Source organism: Malaclemys terrapin, chromosome 9 (assembly GCF_027887155.1).
Source record: "Malaclemys terrapin pileata isolate rMalTer1 chromosome 9, rMalTer1.hap1, whole genome shotgun sequence".
Lineage (NCBI taxonomy): Eukaryota > Metazoa > Chordata > Testudines > Emydidae > Malaclemys > Malaclemys terrapin.
Genome location: NC_071513.1, coordinates 5,213,717 through 5,233,811, shown reverse-complemented (window position 1 = coordinate 5,233,811; position 20,095 = coordinate 5,213,717). Strand labels below are relative to the sequence as shown.

The window sequence follows — 20,095 nt, the reverse complement described above, 5'->3', positions numbered from 1 at the left end:
GGCTGAACTGAGGGGGGATTGAATAGATGGGGCTGAGGGTGTCTGAACAGACGGGGGTTGAGGGGGCTGAACTGAGGGGGTCAGAGGGGGCTGAGCTGAAGGGCATGGGGGGCTGAATTGAGAGGGGTCCTGAATTGAGGGGGGGTTCAGAGGGGGCTGAGCTGAGGGGCACGGGGGGCTGAACTCAGTGGGGATTGAATAGATGGGCTGAGGGGGCTTAACGGAGGTGCTGGGCACTGAGGGCGGCTGAACTGATATGGGTAGGAGGACTGGAGGGCTGAACTGAAGGTTTGAGGGGTGGGGGCTGAACTGAGGGGGTGGGAGCTGGGGGGGCAGAATTAATTGCTGGGCAGGGAACAGGCAGATGTGAGGGTAAGAGCTTCTGCAGTAGGGACCAAAATCAGCTTACCCAATAAATTTGAGAGAGTGGACAATAGTGATTGACACACACACACACACACACACACACGATGGGCCAGGGGAGATCAAAAATCAAAAGACAGACCAAAAAAGGCACAGTAAAATCTTAAAAGAAAAACGCATGATTTTTTTTAATCTGTGGAGGTTGGCAATACAGTACTGATGTCTGTGTGTCCACGTTGCCACTGTGCCGATATACCTCTGCCATTAGGGATTTGTGCCACTCTAAAAAGGGGAATAACTACACCGAAAAACCTGAAGGATATTTTGGTGGTAGATAGACATGAGTTTGGATGCGTGTGTGCCACCACCGAAAATAGATGAATTCTACTGGTGCAAATCTTGTCTATTCTATTCTATATAGCTTCTTCTACCACACTCATCTCCATGGTATCTGAGTACCTTCAGTGGTGCATTAAACAAAGTGACTAACATCTGTCATGTGTTCTCTCATCCTCTCCCCTCAGAGGTGAATTGTGTGTGCAGTGGAATGTTTTGTTTTGGTAGAGGTTTTTTTTTTGGTTGGTTGCTTTTTAATACACATTACTCTGTCAAAGAAATGCATCTTGCATTTGGAGCAAAAGGTAGTGAGATTTGTAATGGTCCTTCGTTCCTGTGTGCTACAATAACTGGCTGCTCAATGGGGGCGTTACAGTATGATGAGTATGATTATGTATAGGGTAATGGCTAGGAATGTAGAGAACTCTACTTTCAGTAAGTGCTTGAGGAGAGAGTGCACTATATGTGGAGGAAGGATTAAAGCCTGAATGATGCTCTCTCTGTTTTTATGCTTGAACACAGAACACTGGGGGAATTTGTTCCATAGTCTCCCACCAGCCCCCAGGAAAGCTCTGTGTCCCACACAGATGATCTTTACTCTTATTGCCAAGAGTTCCATCGTGCCTGAGCAGAGCAAGTGTCGGCCACTGTCTTCATCCAGGTCTTTAGGCTCTTTTAGATGTCTGGGGCCCAGGCCACGGAGTTCCTTGATCATAGTGCTTTCCCCTGGATCCCTGCCATCTCTTGCAGGTGAGATGGCGGTATCTCATGGTCAACGGTGTTGACTGCTGCAGAGACCTGGTGAAAGCCCCTGCTTCAGGGACAGAAGCTTTGACAAGTTTACTGTTTCCCAGCTGTAGCTGATCTTTGGCCCTGAGATATCTGCTGTCCATTCCCATTGGCTCCTTTAGCGGGGTTTAATTTCTATGACAATGTGAAATGATTTTAAAAACTCCGCAAATTTCCGTTGTGCTAAATATCCCATATTGTTTCTTATTTTAATATTGGTTGTTGAATGCAACAGACACCTCTATGTATTACATACTGCAGCTGCCTCTTCCCCCCATCACTGCTGCATTGAAGAAATGGGAGTGCAAAGAGTTGCATTCACAGAACAATCTGTGAGAAATAACTATCCAGCGGTTCTACAGATCCTTGTTCTTTAACTGGCTAATAATGGCTGGCAACCAGCTAGGGTACATATATTTCCATACTACGTAGTTATTGCACAGAGTCAGTATGCAAATAAGATTCCCTAAATCAGTCAGTGTGAAGAGAATTGTATGTAACTGCACTCTGATTGGCTGAGATAATTTCACTTTTCCACTTCCGTCTGATGAAGAGTAACTTTTGCAGGAGGAAGAAGTTATGCAAAAAAAAAAAGAGCTGAGAGGAAACTCATACGGAAAATACACAGGAAATACATGGATAAAACAAGCACTGGCATATTGTGTATGGCAACCGAGGAAGTCAAAATCCTTGTCTAACTGCAAGAGTACATATAATGTTGAGTGTCATGACTTCAGTTAGGAAAACATAAATAGTATCCTGTAGTATAAGTGCTCAGCTGATACAGTGATGGGCAACAGTACAGAACTCTACACTAGACCCCAAATCAGAGTGACAAACTCTGGCATAGTTTTTTAAAAATGCAACCGTGTTAAAAACTGTATAAAATGAAATTTTATTTGTTAATTTATAAATGGTATGTTATTTGTAACACTACAGTATGGAGAATTCTACACCAATTGTTGTAGCGAGATTGCAAATTAGCTCAGTGCTGTGATGTGTAAGCAACACAGCACTTCCTGTTTAGCACTTCAGAACTCAACATTCAATACTGGGGATCCAACATTACTGCACAAACAGTCATATTTATTCCTTGCACACTTTCTATTTTTCAATGCAACTTCCCTTTGTCCATGAATATAATACAGCTTTAATTAAATAAATAATGTTTACACAATGCATCAAACAAAAATATTTCACTGACTCCATTCTCTAATAAAGTTATGCCACCAACACTACATATTAAATTATAGTAAAATTAGATGGGCAGATTCTGAGCATGCCTCCCATTGATAGCCATAGGTGCAGCATCAGGCCTTAAATCCACAGTCACTGGTATTGGTGTGTTCTGCGTGTTAAGACTACTACTTTCCACCCCAGAGGTGGCTGCATATTGAAGATGGGGCAAGTGACCATGCTATGCTATATGGGCCAATCTTGCAACCTTTACTCAGGCAAAAATCCTATGTCCCAATCCTGCAACCCTTATACAAGCAATCTTATTTACTTCAACAGAGCTACTCCCGTGAGTGAGCACTACTTGAGTGAGTCAGAGTTCCAGGATCAGGACCCTGAAAAGTCTCTTGGTATTTGGGATCTTTGGGTGCAAGGTGCTATGTAACTGTCTTAATTTATTATGGCCCGGATCACCCTCTCACACAGTCCATGGGAGGAAAGTCTGGGGGGAAAAATCTCAGCAAGGACATCCCCATATTACCCATTGTTCACACATGGAAAAGGCTCTGGGGCCTTAGAGGTCCAGTCCCTCTACACTAGCTATGGCCCTAGTGACCCCAATGGAGCCGCTCTAACAGGACCTACCCTGGCAGTGGTAGCCCCAAAATGCCCAGGGGAGGCTCTACACAATAGATAATACTGCTTGGAGGTGTATCATAGGACTGGACAAGGGAGCCTGCCTGGTCCAGCCTTCTGCTTTCTCATTTCTTCCCCAATGTGGAATAAAGGCCCATGGAATAGGGTTGTCCAGGGGGCCTGGAGAGAAGGGGTCATGGTATGGGGAGGGTGGCTGTGGCTCCCTTCTCTATGGGTGAGGGTTGTTCCATGAGCAGTGTCCTCTTCATTCACAAATCTATGCAGGGCAGTCTAGGCCTGTGGCTGAAATTCACCCTGGGGCAGAGGACTATTTACATCTCACTGAAGCCCTGTTCTGAGGACACGAGTGGCACATGGACCTTGTGCAGGCCCTTCTGCTCCAGAGTGAATTTCATCCCGTGTGAACAAGCCTCAGCAAATATCACATGATTATAAAAGGTACAAGGTTCTGCTGATTGTATATTGTACATATACAGAGATGAAAAGAAGGGAGACTTCAGGTGAAATATACGATTTAAATGGTAAATATGTGTCATTAGCAGTTACCGCTTAAGGATGGCAATTTGCTGATTGCTTTTTTCCTAGAGAAGATATTTCTAAACCATTAAAGTTTTTCCATTGTTACTTTATAAGCAGATTGAAAAAGAGGTACATATAATCTATCTGACTGGAGTCCCCTGAGAGATACGTAATGTTGTCTGGAAAGAAACACTCATATTATGTTCTACTAAATAAGCATATCCACCCTGTCAGACAAGTGATAGCACACAGGGCATGGGCTTAAATACATATGATACAGATGTGTACAGACATTCCACAATGAGTAAAGGTGAGAACAAAGTGCACACAGTAACAGCTCCAAACTTTGTTCTGTTTCCGTTCTAAGGGCTCATTCTGCCCCCGTTAATAAATAACAAAATATACAGAACTAGATACAAGAAAACTAAAGATGCAGAGGAACATAAATATTGGAAACCAGGATTCACTTTGTTCAACAAAGTTGGGATTGGGCCTCCTGCAGCTCTGTTCTTCATAGCAGGTCACTTCTCAATAGAGTTTAAACATACCAAAGTATGTGTTTCCATGATCATAGTTCACTTGAGTCGAATCTGTCGCATTAACAAACACCACATCACCTTTCCGGAGTTCAAACACTCCTCCCAGGTGAGTGGATTGTAGGGCACAGTAAACACTGGATGAGCTGTGCGTATCCTGTCCCTTTAATAAGAGCCGATCAGATTCCGATGGTAGGTTCAAATAAATAAACACCGTAAATGGCGCCCCAGGAACTGTCTTGGTGCAGAAGCTGACCTGGGAGTAGATGTAGTAGAGCCCTTCTTTTTCCACCTTCAATTTCCCTCCTTTGTAGGATATCAGGTTGCTCATAGGGGCGTACCCCGTTTTCTGCCATTGTAAAACTGTGGAGGGAAAAACATCACTTTTGAGTTGAATGAGTCAGAAATCACATTAGGAGAAAAAAATACCATTAGAACATTTCATGTGAATGGAATCAGTCCCACCCCGAGTCTCTCTTGTCTGTTTAGACTGTAAGCTCATTGTGGTAAGGACTGTCTCTCTCCAAGTGTATCTACAGCATGTAGGAAGACAACTGCTCCGCAGCACAGCTTCCCAGTCTCCATCCTGCTCCTGCCCAGACGCTCCTCCTCTGGGGCTGTGAGCGCTGCCCACAGCACAGCCTCCCTCTTCCTGCTCTGGGAGAAAGGGGCTCCTTGTTCCTCATGGCAAGTAGTTTTATCAGTTGTCATTTACAAGCTGATGGGAATTATTAGAGCTGGATTGGGAGCTCTAGGTGGATATTCTATCGCTCCCCTCTGCACTCTAATGGGATCCCAGCACTAGAGTGGCCTTTTGCCCTGCTGTGTTATTTATACACAGGAAGGAAATTGGGTTTTTTTGGTTCTTAACCCACACTGTCCCCTCTGATTGACCTGGTGTGTGGCTTAGCATTTGGCCTTCTTTACACAGCAGAGTAGTAGTCATGGTTATAATACGTTTTACTACAAATAATAAACACAAAGAGCCAGATTCTCCGCTGGGGTAAATGGGCATAGCTCTATTGAAGTCAATGCAGCCTTCAGGTGCTCAGGCATTGCCTTTGAAAGGAGTGACTCTGGATTTAGGGCACATAAATAATCCCATTGGAGGTTATGACTGTTCCAGAGCAAGCTGTGTGTTGAGTGACCTACTATAATCCAGTAAAGAGAAGAGAATGAACTCCAGCCTCGGATATGAATATGAAAATAATATCCAGTATCAGCATTTCTAATTACCTCACAAAGAACCCAACCCTGGAGAAACTGAAATACCATTCACTGCAATGGGAGCAGGATGGGTATCTTGTCCTTTAATAGGAAGTTCTGTTAGTGAAGGAATAATCCAGCATGAGATCTATACATGTGTATGTTACTGTCTTGTTTTCTTTTTCCCCGATGGCTGAGTCTAAGCACTGAGTTCCAGCCAATTAGTTCATTTCTGAGTGTTTGTTAGTTTGCATTAGAATAGCAACAGGATTACAGGGAGGTTTTTTGTGATTTTTATCTGATACTAAGGTTTCCCCAAGGTTATGGGTTGAACTATAAAGTGGAATAAAGTCTGTGTGAGTTGTAGCGTCAGAGATGGAAAGAGCAATTGCTGTTTACTGGTAGTTACTCCAGAGTCAATCGAAATGTGCTTAGGTTTAGAGATTTTTACCAGATTATAGGTCTGATCTTGCAGACTCTTACTCATACACCTTTGCTCTTGCAGGCTGTCTCCTGGGGCAGGATTACTCTAGAAAATTTACCTATTGCTGACAATTAGTGCAGCCGAACCAGTGGTGAAAATGGTATGAATGCAAGTGTAGACAGGACCACAACATATTGAGCAGTTTCAGAAAACTGTTCAAGGTAAATGTAATTGAGATGGTACAGAACGTGGCTCCGTGGTGTCTATACGTTCATTATAGTGACTAAAGATATGTCTATGCTACAATTAGACACCCGTGGCTGGCCTGTGCCAGCTGTCTCAGGCTCGTGGGGCTCTGGCTAAGGGGCAGGATGGAGACTGGGAAGCTTAATTGCAATAGGGAGGTTCGGGCTCAGGCTACAGCCCGAATTCTGGGACCCTCCCACCTTGCAGGGTCCTAGAGCCTGGCTCCAGCCGGAGCCCAAACGTCTAAACTGCAATTAAACAGCCCCATAGCCTGATCCCTGCGGGCCTGAGTCAGCTGGCACAGGCCAGTCCTGGGTTTTTAATTGCAGTGTAGATATACCCTTTAAAGCCAGTGACCATCAGTGCCTTATCTAATGAGGGCTCCCACTGTTGATATCAAAGGTGGGAAATTTTAGGGGAAATGTGGAGACAGCCTTGAGAAGAGTGAGATGCTTTGCATGAGTAAGGACTACACTCATGACTAAGGGTTTGCAGGAGTAGGCCTTATTTTGCCTATGCCATGGGCTATTTCAGATTCTGCATATGACGAACATTACTCTTCACTTAAACCAGCCCTAACCCTCTCCACTCACAGCTGACCCTGACAATCTCTGGTATGATGCTATTCTGCATTTAGCAGTTTGTCTTGTAAAAATGACCACCAGAAATAACGTTACGAAAAGCGCGCGCGCACACACACACACACACTTTTTCTCTCTCTGTGAAAGGCACTCAATTCCCCAATCCTTCAAAGTGCGTGACATGCCTACAAGATCAAATGTATTTTAGCCAGGTTTCAGCAGGAGGGTGGTCCATTTGACAACAATGACATTATTTCCTTTTCTTAAGGAACATCTATTTATTTCTAGGAAACATGATATTTAAAAAAAAAAAAACCCACAGAAAACAACCAGTAATGAAGCAAAAGGAAAAATGTTCATTGTGAGGTTTCGTTTTATGTTGTCACCAAACTCCTGTGCTGGAATTATTGTCTAACTCACTGTAGCCCTTCAATTACACTTCACATAGGACCAAACTGAAACCACCTTATTCAAGTGCATTGTCACAGTGGAGTCCAGTGGGCAGATGCGCATGAGTAAGGCAAGCAGGAGTTAGCCTACACGCAATATCATCATACTCAAGAATAATACTCTACATAGTTACTGCTGAGTTTGATTCCCTGAAGAGTAAAACCCCACACAGAAAATGTGTGCCCAGTGGCAAGAGCAGAGAAATGGGACTCGAGATCTGAGTGCTATTCCTAGCTCTGCCACTGGCCTGCTGGGTGACTTTGGGCAAGTCATGTCACCTCTCTGTCCCTCAGTCTCTCCATCTGTAAAATGAGGATAATGCTACTCCCCTCCTTTATAAAGTGCTTTGAGCGCTATCGAAAAAGCACTACAGAAGAGCTAGATATTATCATAGAATTATAGAAATGGAGGGCTGGAAGGGACCTCAAGAAGTCTTCTAGTCCAGTCCCCTGTGCTGAGGCAGACTAAATAAACCTAGACCCTCCTGACAGGTGTTTGTTCAACCTGACAGGGATTCCACAACATCCTTTGGAAGCCTATTCCAGAACTTAACTAACTTTATAGTTAGAAAGTTTTTCCTAGTATCTGACCGAATTCTCCCTTGCTGCAGGTTAAGTCCATTACTTATTATCCTACTGTCAGTGGACATGGTAGAACGATCAATCACAGTCCTCTTTATAACAACCCTTAACAGATTTGAAGACTATTCTCAGGCCCCCCTCAGTCTTCTTTTCTCAAGGCTAAACATACCCAGTTTTTTTAACCTTTTCTCAGGGGTTAGGCTACCTAAACCTTTTATCATTTTTGTTTTCTCCTCTGGACTCTCTGCAGTTTGTCCACCTCTTTCCTAAAGCATGGCACCCAAAAATTGGACACAATATTTCAGCTGACTAGAATGGGACAATTATCTCCCACATCTTACACACAACACACCTGTTAATACACCCAGAATATTAGCCTTTTTCACAACTGCATCACATTGTTGACTCATATTCAAGTTGTGACCCACAATAACGCCCAGATCCTTTTCAGGATTTGGGTACTACAACTGCCTGGCCAGTTATTCCCCATTTTGTAGTTGTGCATTTAATTTGTCCTTCCAAAGTGAAGTACTTGCACTTGTCTTTATTGAATTTCATCTTGTTGATTTCAGACCATTTGTCAAGATTATTTTGAATTCTAATCCTGTCCTCCAAAATGCTTGGAACGCTGTCATCGGCAAATTTTATATGCATACCCTCCACTCCATTATCCAAGTCATTAATGAAAACATTGACTAGTACCAGACCCAGGACTGACTCCTGGGGGACTCCACTAGATATGCCCTCCCAATTATTAGAATTATTATTATGATTATATTTCACCACTTATAAATCCCACTTTCCTTCTCCACCCCTCTGATTTGTGAATAGGGTCTGGCAAAGCTGAGTTCCTTACCTGATACTTTCTTGGTGCTGTTCTTGAACCCCATTAGGTGAGCTGAAATTGGTTGCTGCCTGTCATCTGCAATCAAACAAAGCCAGTGATTTATTCATGTATTTATCCTTATTCATTATCTTAGGCGGTACAGCGACTGCCCTGGACGCACTGTGCTGTGTAATAATATTAAAGTACACAAGAGCCAGAATCATCAGGACTGATTTTAAAAAGCTCCACCCCTGACAGAAAACTTCCCTGTCTAATAGAGTTAATGGCCCCGATCTTGCAATGAGCCCGATGGAAGCAGCCCCCCGTGCCCATGCTGAGGCCTGCAGGACCAGGGCCTAAATTAATATTCAGTCAAAAGTCTGACCGAACAAAATGTGTACAAATTTCCATGTGTACGAATGCAAATTCAAGCTTTGATGGGCACAGCAAGGTGGGGACTTTCCGCTCAGAGGGCCTTGCTGCTGACCTGAAAGGCACTGACAGCAGAGACATCTCAGTAAACATCAAATGTAAGGTTCAAATGAGGTGACAGACAGTGCATTAAATAACCAGCTCCCAGACCCTGAAGGGCTGGCTGGCACGCTCAATTACCAATAGGTTGCTGGTGGGGCATACAGTGTAAAAGTGTTATGCGCTCACAGAAACCAACCTCACCCAGACAGTGGGATGCTGCGTACTGCAGCGACTAACCACTTCAATAAGCCTTACCCTAACACTCTCTGCTTGGGGTGAGAATGAGAAGGGAATGTCTTCACTGCAGAGTTAGCTCAGGCTCGGACTCAAATGTTGCCCCTAACTCCCCTGCCATCCACACACAAAAACCCTTTCACACAAGTTTGCTGGTGCTTTCACCCCGGGTGAGCTGGGCTGGCTGGGGGTGATGGTTAGAGCCTGGGTTCCACTTTTACTAGGACCGGTAATGTGCCCACTTTGCAGAGAGGACACAGGCTAAAATCACTGAATGCTGATCGTCCTCCAATGCCGTCCCATAATTCCCCATGTGCCTAGAAGGACAGACAAATCCTCCCACAATTTACTGGGAAAAATTATAGAGCGGCTCAATTTACTGCAGTGCCAAGCGTTAGGGGATGTGCCCCCAGTAGTCCTAGTTACACACATGGGTGAGTGTAGCATCAGTGAGGATGCAGTAATACAGGCATAGCTTTGCTGTGTGGCTGCTCTCACCTGAGCTAGCCTAACTTGAATGTTCAGACTCAGGTGCTAATCACCTGGGCTAACTCTGCAGTGAAGACATTCCCTTACAGGAGCCCAGTCAAGATGCGACAGATGCACCAACAGGAATCCATCAGGCAGGACTGTAAAAGGCACACCACCAATAAGTATTTACATGCATGCCACCTTGACACTCCTTCTGTAGACGCTGTGCTTCAATCCTCCCTTTGGTTGCAGGTGTAGAGCCCCATTGACTTCAAAAGGGCTTTCACTTGCTGGCTTTAATTAGCAGCAGGAACTCATTAATTTGTTTGGTACAAACACTAGCCTCACAGAGATGACGGGCATACAATACATAGTAAATAATTGGTAAAATATTTTCCACCTATGTAAATTAAAGGATTAGCATCATGGGGGCACTGGCACAACAGTGCTTCGTTACTGGCTCATACACCAGCAGAGTTAGCAATTCAGCACTTTTTGGTAGCTTTCCTGGCAAGCACTTTCTATTCTTCTGACATCTTATCCTTCTCACGTTCGTAGAGACGTTCTGCTGCCTCATGCTATCATGATATAATAGCACTGAAAGACCCAGATGCTGAGCAAAGGATGCCTCAAATCTTGTTCCAAAATGACACCGTAAAGCTAAAGGATTGCCATAGGTATTAAGATACTGACTCTAGACCTTCTGAAACATCCTAAGGAACAAAACCTGCTGCATGGGAGTGTTGCCATTGACTTCACTGGGAGCAAGATCAGGCTCCAAGCACAGTGCAGGCCATCCCCAGATTGCCTATGTTATCTTTGGTGTTTTCAATGATGCAAAGAAAATTGTCTCTTGACAGACCTAGTTTCCTCTTTATTTCATTTAGTAAAAGATTTCCTAGAATATCAAGAAATGTACCTTTTTGCATTTCAAATTTTGCATCATCCTTGCTGACTTCTGGATCCTAAAACCAAAGCATTAAAAAAGGTTATTCAGAGATGTGAAATCACATTTAATTAGCGTTCCAAACACAGTACATCTCATCCTACAATGTATGTGTGATAACCAAAGGTATCAGAATAATACCCTTGGAGTTATCTGTGACCATAACAACGATATTCATAGTAAGAGCACACCAGCATAACTCAGAACAGAGTTTGACCCTTAATATTTTAGATTTACATGAAACTTATCCTCCTAAAGGATCGCAGGATCGTACTAAAGGAAAGGCAGCCAATTTGGTGAGATAGGTGGGTAGGACAGATACTGATGGGTGTAAAGCACACTGAAAAATGTGGCAGGGTGGGGGAACCAAACCTTTCCTCGTATGTAAATATCCATACAGAACAAAACAGTTTGACCCTAAAGGTTAATCAGCATTAAACTGCGTGTTATTCCTTTTGTCTGACAGGAGAATGAAGGGCTGCTTACATTTCAAATCAGATGCTTAGAACACTAAGGCATCCCCTACCTACCAGCCTCTTATACAGTAAAAATTCCATGAGTGGAAAACGATTGGAGAATAGATCACCCAATTTTTGTTCTTCTGGCAAACCCCACCCTGACCTTGCATTAGCAGAATCAATGCTAGTACATAAACAAAGCATAGCACTTGGGGGGGGGGGTAACAATACAGTGCCCCTCCAACACGGATACTCTACAAGTGACATTGGTTATTACTGTTTGGCAAGGTTTGAATAAAATAAATTGACAGCTCATCATCATCGAGTGTAATCCTCTCTGTTCTCTCTAGTGCCTGAACTACCTTATCAGTGTGTCTGATGTATGGAGAGAAAATAAATATTTGAGAAAGCAGAAAGAAAAATGCCAGTAACTTCCCATTTTCATCAACTGTGCTGTGAGATCTTTTCTTCCCTGCAGTGCAGCCTATTGGAATTCATTTTTATGGTAAGCGGTATTTTTCATTGCTTTGGTACAGCAGATATTTAAGACCTACTACAGACCTCATTTATTCCTGTTCCCCCGCACTGGATTCAAAAGGTGTTAGTGAGGTTACAATTTGGCCCTGAGAGTTCTTTGGCTCTCGGTTCTGGGATACCTATCACCAAAACTTGTGAAAACAGCTCTACTGAGGTCACGCGCAGCAGAGTTTGGACTTTCCATTTGTAGCTCATAAGTTAAAGGGTCTTTGATTTTAGGTTTTATATCATTAAAATGCTGTGACAGGAAAGGTGTATTTGAAAACACTTAGAAGAATGACTGTACAGGGCAATTCAAAAAGTGTGAGGCTTTCCTAAAAGGCTACAGCACACAGCTGCAATGCTGGACTCCTCCAGCTCATACACACTAGAGGGTATTCGGAACTGATGAGGCTGGTCAGTTTCAGGCATGATTTGCTTTATTAACTAGAGCCTGATTGAAAACGTTCGGAAGGTCTCCCATTTGACTTTGATGGGCCCCTGATGTGCATGCCACCAGAATCCACTTAACGCAGGTAGGAAATGCCAAATTATTATATTTCCTGAACAGAATAAACACTGCTAATGAATTATTCCAAGAGACAGGCAGATTGAGAGCACCTTCCCCTAGTCTGACACCAATTCAGAGTTCCTTAGCTGGTTCTCTTCACCTATTCCATTCGCTAGGAAATGCCAGAAGAAACTTACTGACTATACCAAATGGTTCCTAGTTAGTGCCTCGTGAATGAGTTCATAGTTAAGTACCTGAATTTAAAAAAAAAACATGATGTGTGTCCATGTAGCTGACATCAAACATCTGGAGCCTTGGGCTAGCTTAGATCTGTGCATGGAATTCTCATTAATGGCACTACACTTCCATGTGCAAACCAAGGACTGTGCAACATCAAGCGTCTATGCTGGAGCAGAATTTAGCCTCCGATGTGCTATGCACACTGTTCTCACACATCTCGAATAACCTGCTGCCTTGCTTCTTCATGAATAGCAGACTTTTTTCTAGCTGCCAAACAGTGTGTGCTGCACCTCACCCCCAGTAATCAAAATGAGCACAGTGTCTGGGCTCAGTTCTCAAGCGCTTTGCAACTTGTGTAGTCATTGATACCTATGCAATGTGGGTGTAAAAACATTACCAAAACTCACACTGGTGGCAGCATTTTACACCCACCTTCCAAAGGTGTCAGTAAGGTGCAAGACAGTGGAGAATCAGGCCTTCTGTGTACTGTTTAGCACACAGGGTCAGATCCTATCAGCAGCCCACAAATGGAGCTCCCTGTCCAGTTCTGCATGAAAGCTGGCATCAGAGCAATGTTAATAAATCATAGAATCATAGGACTGGAATGGACCTTAAGAGGTCATCTAATCCAGTCCCTGCACTCATGGTTCTCAAACTAGGGCCGCCGCTTGTTCAGGGAAAGCCCCTGGCGGGCCGGGCCAGTTTGTTTGCCTGCTATGTCCACAGGTTTGGCCCATCGCAGCTCCCACTGGCCACGGTTCGCTGCTCCAGGCCAATGGGGGCTGCAGGAAGCGGCACGGGCCGAGGGATGTGCTGGCCACCCTTCCTGCAGCCGCCATTGGCCTGGAGCGGTGAACCGCCGAACCTGCGGACGTGGCAGGTAAAGAAACCAGCCCGGCCCGCTAGGGGCTTTCCCTGAACAAGCGGAGGCCCTAGTTTGAGAACCACTGCTCTAGACCATTCCTGACAGGTGTTTGTTTAACGTGCTTTTAAAAGTCTCCAATGATAGAGATTCCACAATCTCCCTAGGCAATTTATTCCAGTGCTTAACCACCCTGACAGTTAGCAAGTTTTTCCTAATATCCAACTTAAACCTCCCTTGCTGCAATTTAAGCCCATTGCTCCTTGTCCTATCCTCAGAGGTTAAGGAGAACAATTTTTCTTGGATACAATAGGAGATCAACTTGCAGGGCGTCATCTCCAACACTCCCACTAAGCCGATGAGAGTTAGGGTGTCAAAGTCCTGAGTGTGGTACTGAGAACACAACCTCTCGTGTACCCTTTTGTAGCTACTGTCTTGTTTGTTAAATAATGAGTGAGATTGTTGTTACATAATGTAACTCATTTTAATGTAAAAGAGAGCAAATATTGTGAAGGGCTTAGAGGACCCAGTATTTTGTCATCTGTATTTTTCATGCTTGGTGGATTGCAAATATTGTTATGGATAATGTTACTCCTGTGTAATAATTACGATGTGTTAAGTGCCACTGGTATACCATGCACCAGGGGTGCTGGAACTAGGAGTGCAGGAAGTGTGGCACCACGCCTTGTCTTGAAGTGGTTTCCATCATATACGGGGTTTATAGCTTTGTTCAATGGCTTTCAGCTTCCCCTCTAAACATTGTTCCAACGCCACTGCCATGCACTATATTTAACATGGAGGAGACATGATCCGAGCCCACACTCTAAACAGACACAGTAACTGAACTCCAACATAACTGAGCCTTTCCTATACCTTTGTCTTCAGTACATGATAAATAATGAAATTTCATTTTATCCCTGTCTGTTAAAAGTTTCATTCAATGCAAATGATCGTCAAACTTTCTAAGACAAACATTCCACTGTCAACTGGGGCAGATTGTGTTTGTACAATCAGGCTCTATAATGTTTGTTTTAGTGGGCCAGATTCTGATCACACTTACATTATAATCATTCTATTTACTTCAGTGGAGTTATTCTGAATTTAACTCCAGTTAAAATGGGATTAGAATCTGGTCCAATATGTGGAAGTGTACAAATATTACTTTTTAAATACAGCTTGGCAATATTGTGTGTGTGTGTGTGTGTACATACATATGGGGCATTGCAAATCTTTATCAGCATCTTTATTTAGTTAACAGCATCTTACTTTGACTAGCAGATCCTGGAATCGGTTTATGATCTCCTTACAGTCCAATAATGATGAGCCCGCACCTTCTGGTTTCCGACATTTTTGTATTCTTCGGAGGAACAAATAATCTTCCTGTAAGCTCAACTCCTGTTCCAACTGTCAGTGAGATAATAGAGAGGGTAAACAGAATGCTAGAGGCCAAGTGACAAAAGAAAATAAGCTCACTGTGTTCTGAAACAATGTCTCATGAAACAGTAGATCCCTACACCATACCTCAAGGGCCCAATCCTGAAGTCCATACTCAGGCAAAGTTCCCATTAACTTCAATGGGAATTTTGTCCAAGTAATGGCTGTGGGATTGGGCCCCACATCAGATTTCTGTATAAAATGAATAACAGCAATTGAAACTTGCTCTCAGATCTTTTGTATTAATTTTAGGGATGTCAATTAATCGCAGTTAACTCATGTGATTAACTCAAAAAAATTAATCACGATTAATCGCACTTATAACAATAGAATACCAATTGAAATGTATTAAATATTTTTGGATGTTTTTCTACATTTTCAATATTGATTTCAATTACAACACAGAATAGAAAGTGCACAGTGCTCACTTTATATTATTTTTTATTACAAATATATGCACTGTAAAAATAATAAAAGAAATAGTATTTTTCAATTCATCTCATACAAGTACCAAAGTGCTATCTCTTTATCGTGAAAGTGTAACTTACAAATGCAGATTTTTTTTTTTTGGTTACATAACTGCACTCAAAAGCAAAACAGTGTAAAACTTTAGAGCCTACAAGTCCAATCAGTCCTACTTCTTATTCTGCCAATTGTTAAGACAAACAAGTTTGTTTACATTGGTGGAAGATACTGCTGCCTGCTTCTTATTTACGTCACCTGAAAGTGAGAACAGGCATTCGCATGGCACTTTTGTAGCCGGTGTTGCAAGGTATTTACATGCCAAATATGCTAAACATTCATATGCCCCGTCATGCTTCGGCCACCATTCCAGAGGACATACTTCCATGATGATGATGATGCTCATAAAAAAAATAATGCATTAATTAAATTTGTGACTGAACTCCTTGAGAGGAGAATTGTATGTCTCCTGCTCTGTTTTACCCACATTCTGCATATATTTCATGTTATAGCAGTCTCGGATGATGACCCAGCACATGTTTGTTTTAAGAACATTTTCACTGCAGATTTGACAAAACACAAAGAATGTACAGATGTGAGATTTCTAAAAATAGCTACAGCACTCGACCCAAGTGCTGTCCAAAATCTGAAGTGCCATCCAAAATCTGAGAGGGACAAGGTGTGGAGCATGCTTTTAGAAGTCTTAAAAGAGCAACATTCTGATGCAGAAACTACAGAACCCAAACCACCAAAAAAGAAAATCAGTCTTCTGCTGGTGGCATCTGACTCAGATGATGAAAATGAACATGTGTCCGTCCACACTGCTTTGGATCGTTATTAAGCAGAACCCATCATCAGCATGGGAGCATGTCCTCTGGAACGGTGGCTGAAGCACGAAGGGACATATGAATCTTTAGTGCATCTGGCACATAAAATATCTTGCAATGCCAGCTCCAACAGTGCTGTGCAAACCCCTGTTCTCACTTTCAGGTGACATTGTAAACAAGAAGCAGGCAGCATTATCTCCTGCAAATTGTAACCAATCTTGTTTGTCTGCGTGATTGGCTGACCAAGAAGTGGATTGAGTGGACTTGTAGACTCTAAAGTTTTACATTGTTTTATTTTTGAATGCAGGTTTTTTTTGTACATAATTCTACATTTGTAAGTTCAACTTTCATGATAAAGAGATTGCACTACAGTACTTATATGAGGCGAATTGAAAAATACAATTTTTGTTTTTTACAGTGCAAATATTTGTAATCAAAAATAAATATAAAGGGAGCACTGTACACTTTGTATTCTCTGTTGTAATTGAAATTAATATATTTGAAAATGTAGTAAACATCCAAAAACATTTAAAATAAATGGTATTCTATTGTTGTTTAACAGCGCGATTAATCGCAATTAATTTTTTTAATCGCTTGACAGCCCTAATTAATTTACATTTTTCCCCTTTTCAAACGGCAGAAGATGAGACTTCATCAGTTGCTCTAGGTATCTGTATGAATCTTGATGAAGAGCTTGATTCTGCCACCCTTACTCCTGTGGAGTAGACCCTTGAATCGGTAAGAAGTCTCACTGAAATCATTGAGGCTGTATTGGGATGGAAGAACACAGACTTGTGTGCCGATACACATTTTGGTGATTGGAACAGACTTCTGCATGGTGGATCCAAATGCAGGGGGAGACTCACTACTCATCGTGAGTAAGGGTGGCAGATTCAGACTCTTTCTATGCTGTACGACTGCATTTCATCCTTTTAGACCAAAACAGTCGATATCATAACTCGGAGAAGAAATATTTTGTTGTAATAACTAGTCATTACATTCATTCAGACAGACTGTGATGCTTTGTTTCTCTTGAGTAGTACCGTACTGCACAAGTAGTTCCATTCAAATCAGTGGGACTACTGCATAGTAAGATACCACTCAAGGTGAGCGCAGAATTTACAAACTGATCCACCGCATGCAAACTAACCCAGTCTTGATCTTCCAAAGTTTTGCCTCTTGTACTTTAACATTTGGAGCCCAGCTCTACATTCCATTATTAGGGATCAGTATTAACTCATTTAAAATTAAGTTATAAATATGCAAAAATGTATATTTTTAATTTCAATGAGAAAATATTGTCTGCATGCCTTTTAAGGAGAATATACTTTATTCTATACCCAATTCGGTAGTTTTACTTCATATATGAAGCACAGCTGGCTCACTTACTGTTTATCATTTCTTTTACTTGACTAAAAATTAGTTTTAGGCAAGCGACTATAAGCATAGCATAGTCTGTCTGCAGTTTGACTAAGAGCAAACTTGAACAGTTTTGAAATTTTGAATTCTTTAAAAACTAGTTAGAAGCATGAAGCAGAATAATTTGGATTATGTTTATTTAAAAAAAAAACCCCTCTCCTAAAGTGAAACTTACTATAAAATTATCACAGGCAAATATTAAAAAAGCTTTTGAAATCTCTTCCTCTTGCTAGGCATCACTGTAAAGCTCAATACTGCTGAATCTAAAATACTATCACAAAATAAAATATTTCACCTTACTCCCAACAAAGAGCCTAGAATAATTGTCACTGTTCATACCAACCCATCAAATATATCATTCTACTGTCACTGTATTTAAACTGATAAAGTAAGCAACTTGGTTTGGTATAATCTACAGTGCCCTTTGCTACGCTATTATCATTTTGTTAATTAAAGGGGAAAACTCTTCATGACAACATATCCTTTTATTAAGTGGAAAATTAAGGCATAAACAAGAAGGTTTACGCTATAAATGCTGCTTCTATGTAAGTACAACTATTTGCATTATTCTGCCTCATTTTCCATTGTTAATTAGTTTTCTTTGAGCTAAATGTAAATCATTGTTAGAACCAATCCATTTAATATGATCGTATTTCTAACCTTACCTTATCCAGCTTCATGTGAAGATATAAGCAAAAAAGTACAGTCCCAATAGTCTGTGCTATAATAAATACAATAAGAAAACACATAAAAATTTTCATGGTGTTAGGTGAGCTGGTACTGATAGGTCGAGGCGTCGTTGGACTATAAGGTTCGTTCATTCTGTGTTCAAGTGGCTGTGGCCTCCCCTTCAAAAGCACGGTGCAGGAGCAGCATGAGAACTGCCTCGCTAGCACACTACTCAAGATAGTTAAGGGACAGATAGATGTGACAGCCTACACTTCCTGGAAAAAACCCTTCGTAGTGGGTAGGTTTGTTCATTGCCATCTCCCACAACAAAAAGTGACTTGAACTTTCTTCTTTCATTCACTTCCATACTTTTTCCTATTGTTCTATCAGAAGTCAGTTGAATGTTCTTATTCCATGTATTCATACTTGCCTAGCAGTGCTCCAGAAAATAACTTTATTTTTTTCCGACTGAGGACAAACATTTCATGGCTGATGGCTTCAAAGAAATGAGGAAAACAAATCCACAAGCAAAGCTGTTGAATTTCAATGTGGAGAGTAAAAGATTGTGTGTGTTGGTTTTTACTATTTCCCAAAAAGTCTTACTTTAATTTTTGTTTTCCTCAGAGAGGAAAGATGGTTTTGTAATTAAGGACCTAGATAGGACTCAGGAGATGCGAGTTCAGTTCCTGGCTTTATCACAGTCTCCCCCTTTGTGACCATGGGCAAGTTGCGTAATCTCTCTATGCCTGACCTCACCGCATGTGAAAAGGGGGGGTAATAATACTTCTTATGTCTGCTTTGATGGTCTCTCTTTAGGGCAAGGAATGTCTCTTACCATGTGTTTGTACAGCACCTAGCAAAATGGACTGCCAGGCTTGGCTGGGGCTTTTATGTGCGATCATATCAACAGCCATAGTCTTGGGTACTACATCTTCTAGTATCTATTTGCTTGTATAGCCAAGTTTTCAGTAAATCTTCTAAAAGAACAGGAGTCCTTGTGGCACCTTAGAGACTAACAACTTTATTTGAGCATAAGCTTTCGTGGGCTACAACCCACTTCTTCGGATGCATAGAATGGAACATATAGTGAGGAGATATATACACACATACAGAGAACATGAAAAGGTGGGAGTTGCCCAACCAACTCTAAGAGGCTAATTAATTAAAAAGAACTGTTTTCAGCAGGAGAAAAAAAAACTTTTGTAGTGATAATCAAGATAGCCCATTTAAGACAGTTTGACAAGAAGCTGTGAGGATACTTAACATGGGGGAAATAGATTCAGTGTGTAAAAGGCTCAGCCATTCCCAGTCTCTATTTAAGCCTAAATTCATAGTATCTAGTTTGCATATCAATTCAAGTTCAGCAGTTTCTCGTTGGAGTCTGTTTTTGAAGCTTTTCTGTTGCAAAATTGCCACCTTTAAATCTGTTACTGAATGGCCAGAGAGGTCGAAGTGCTCTCCTACTGGTTTTTGAATGTTATGATTCCTGATGTCAGATTTGTGTCCATTTATTCTTTTGGGTAGAGACTGTCTGGTTTGGCCAATGTACATGGCAGAGGGGCATTGCTGGCACATGATGGCATATATCACATTGGTCTACCTGCACATCTACCAATGTGATATATGCCTCTCTGGGCTCCCCACCCCTCCCATCACTCCAGGGCCCAGCTGCCTCCCCTCCCCATTGCCCCAAGTTCACTTCTGCTGCCTCAAACCCCATGCCCACCCTGCTCCTTGCCTCTTGACTATGGCACCCTCCTGACCACAGCACCCTGGGTGGTTGCCCACATCACCCACCCATAAGGTCTGCCCTGTGTGACAGAATGTCCACCCCACACCAGGCCTGAGGGGGATAAATTAGGCCAATTAACCCATAGGCTGC

At 42.2% G+C, this 20,095-nt stretch overlaps 1 protein-coding gene across 1 annotated transcript; it reads right to left on the bottom strand.

The window, feature by feature from the left end:
• Positions 1-2,413: 2,413 nt before the first annotated feature.
• CD40LG (CD40 ligand) lies at positions 2,414-18,388 on the bottom strand. The gene is made up of 5 exons (XM_054040091.1): positions 18,210-18,388; positions 14,669-14,806; positions 10,789-10,834; positions 8,721-8,786; positions 2,414-4,739 (listed from the first exon to the last, which is right to left on the bottom strand). Exons 1-5 carry the CDS (start codon positions 18,363-18,365, stop codon positions 4,369-4,371), a joined length of 777 nt encoding a protein of 258 aa, XP_053896066.1. The 5' UTR covers positions 18,366-18,388; the 3' UTR covers positions 2,414-4,368.
• Between the last annotated feature and the right edge of the window lie 1,707 nt (positions 18,389-20,095).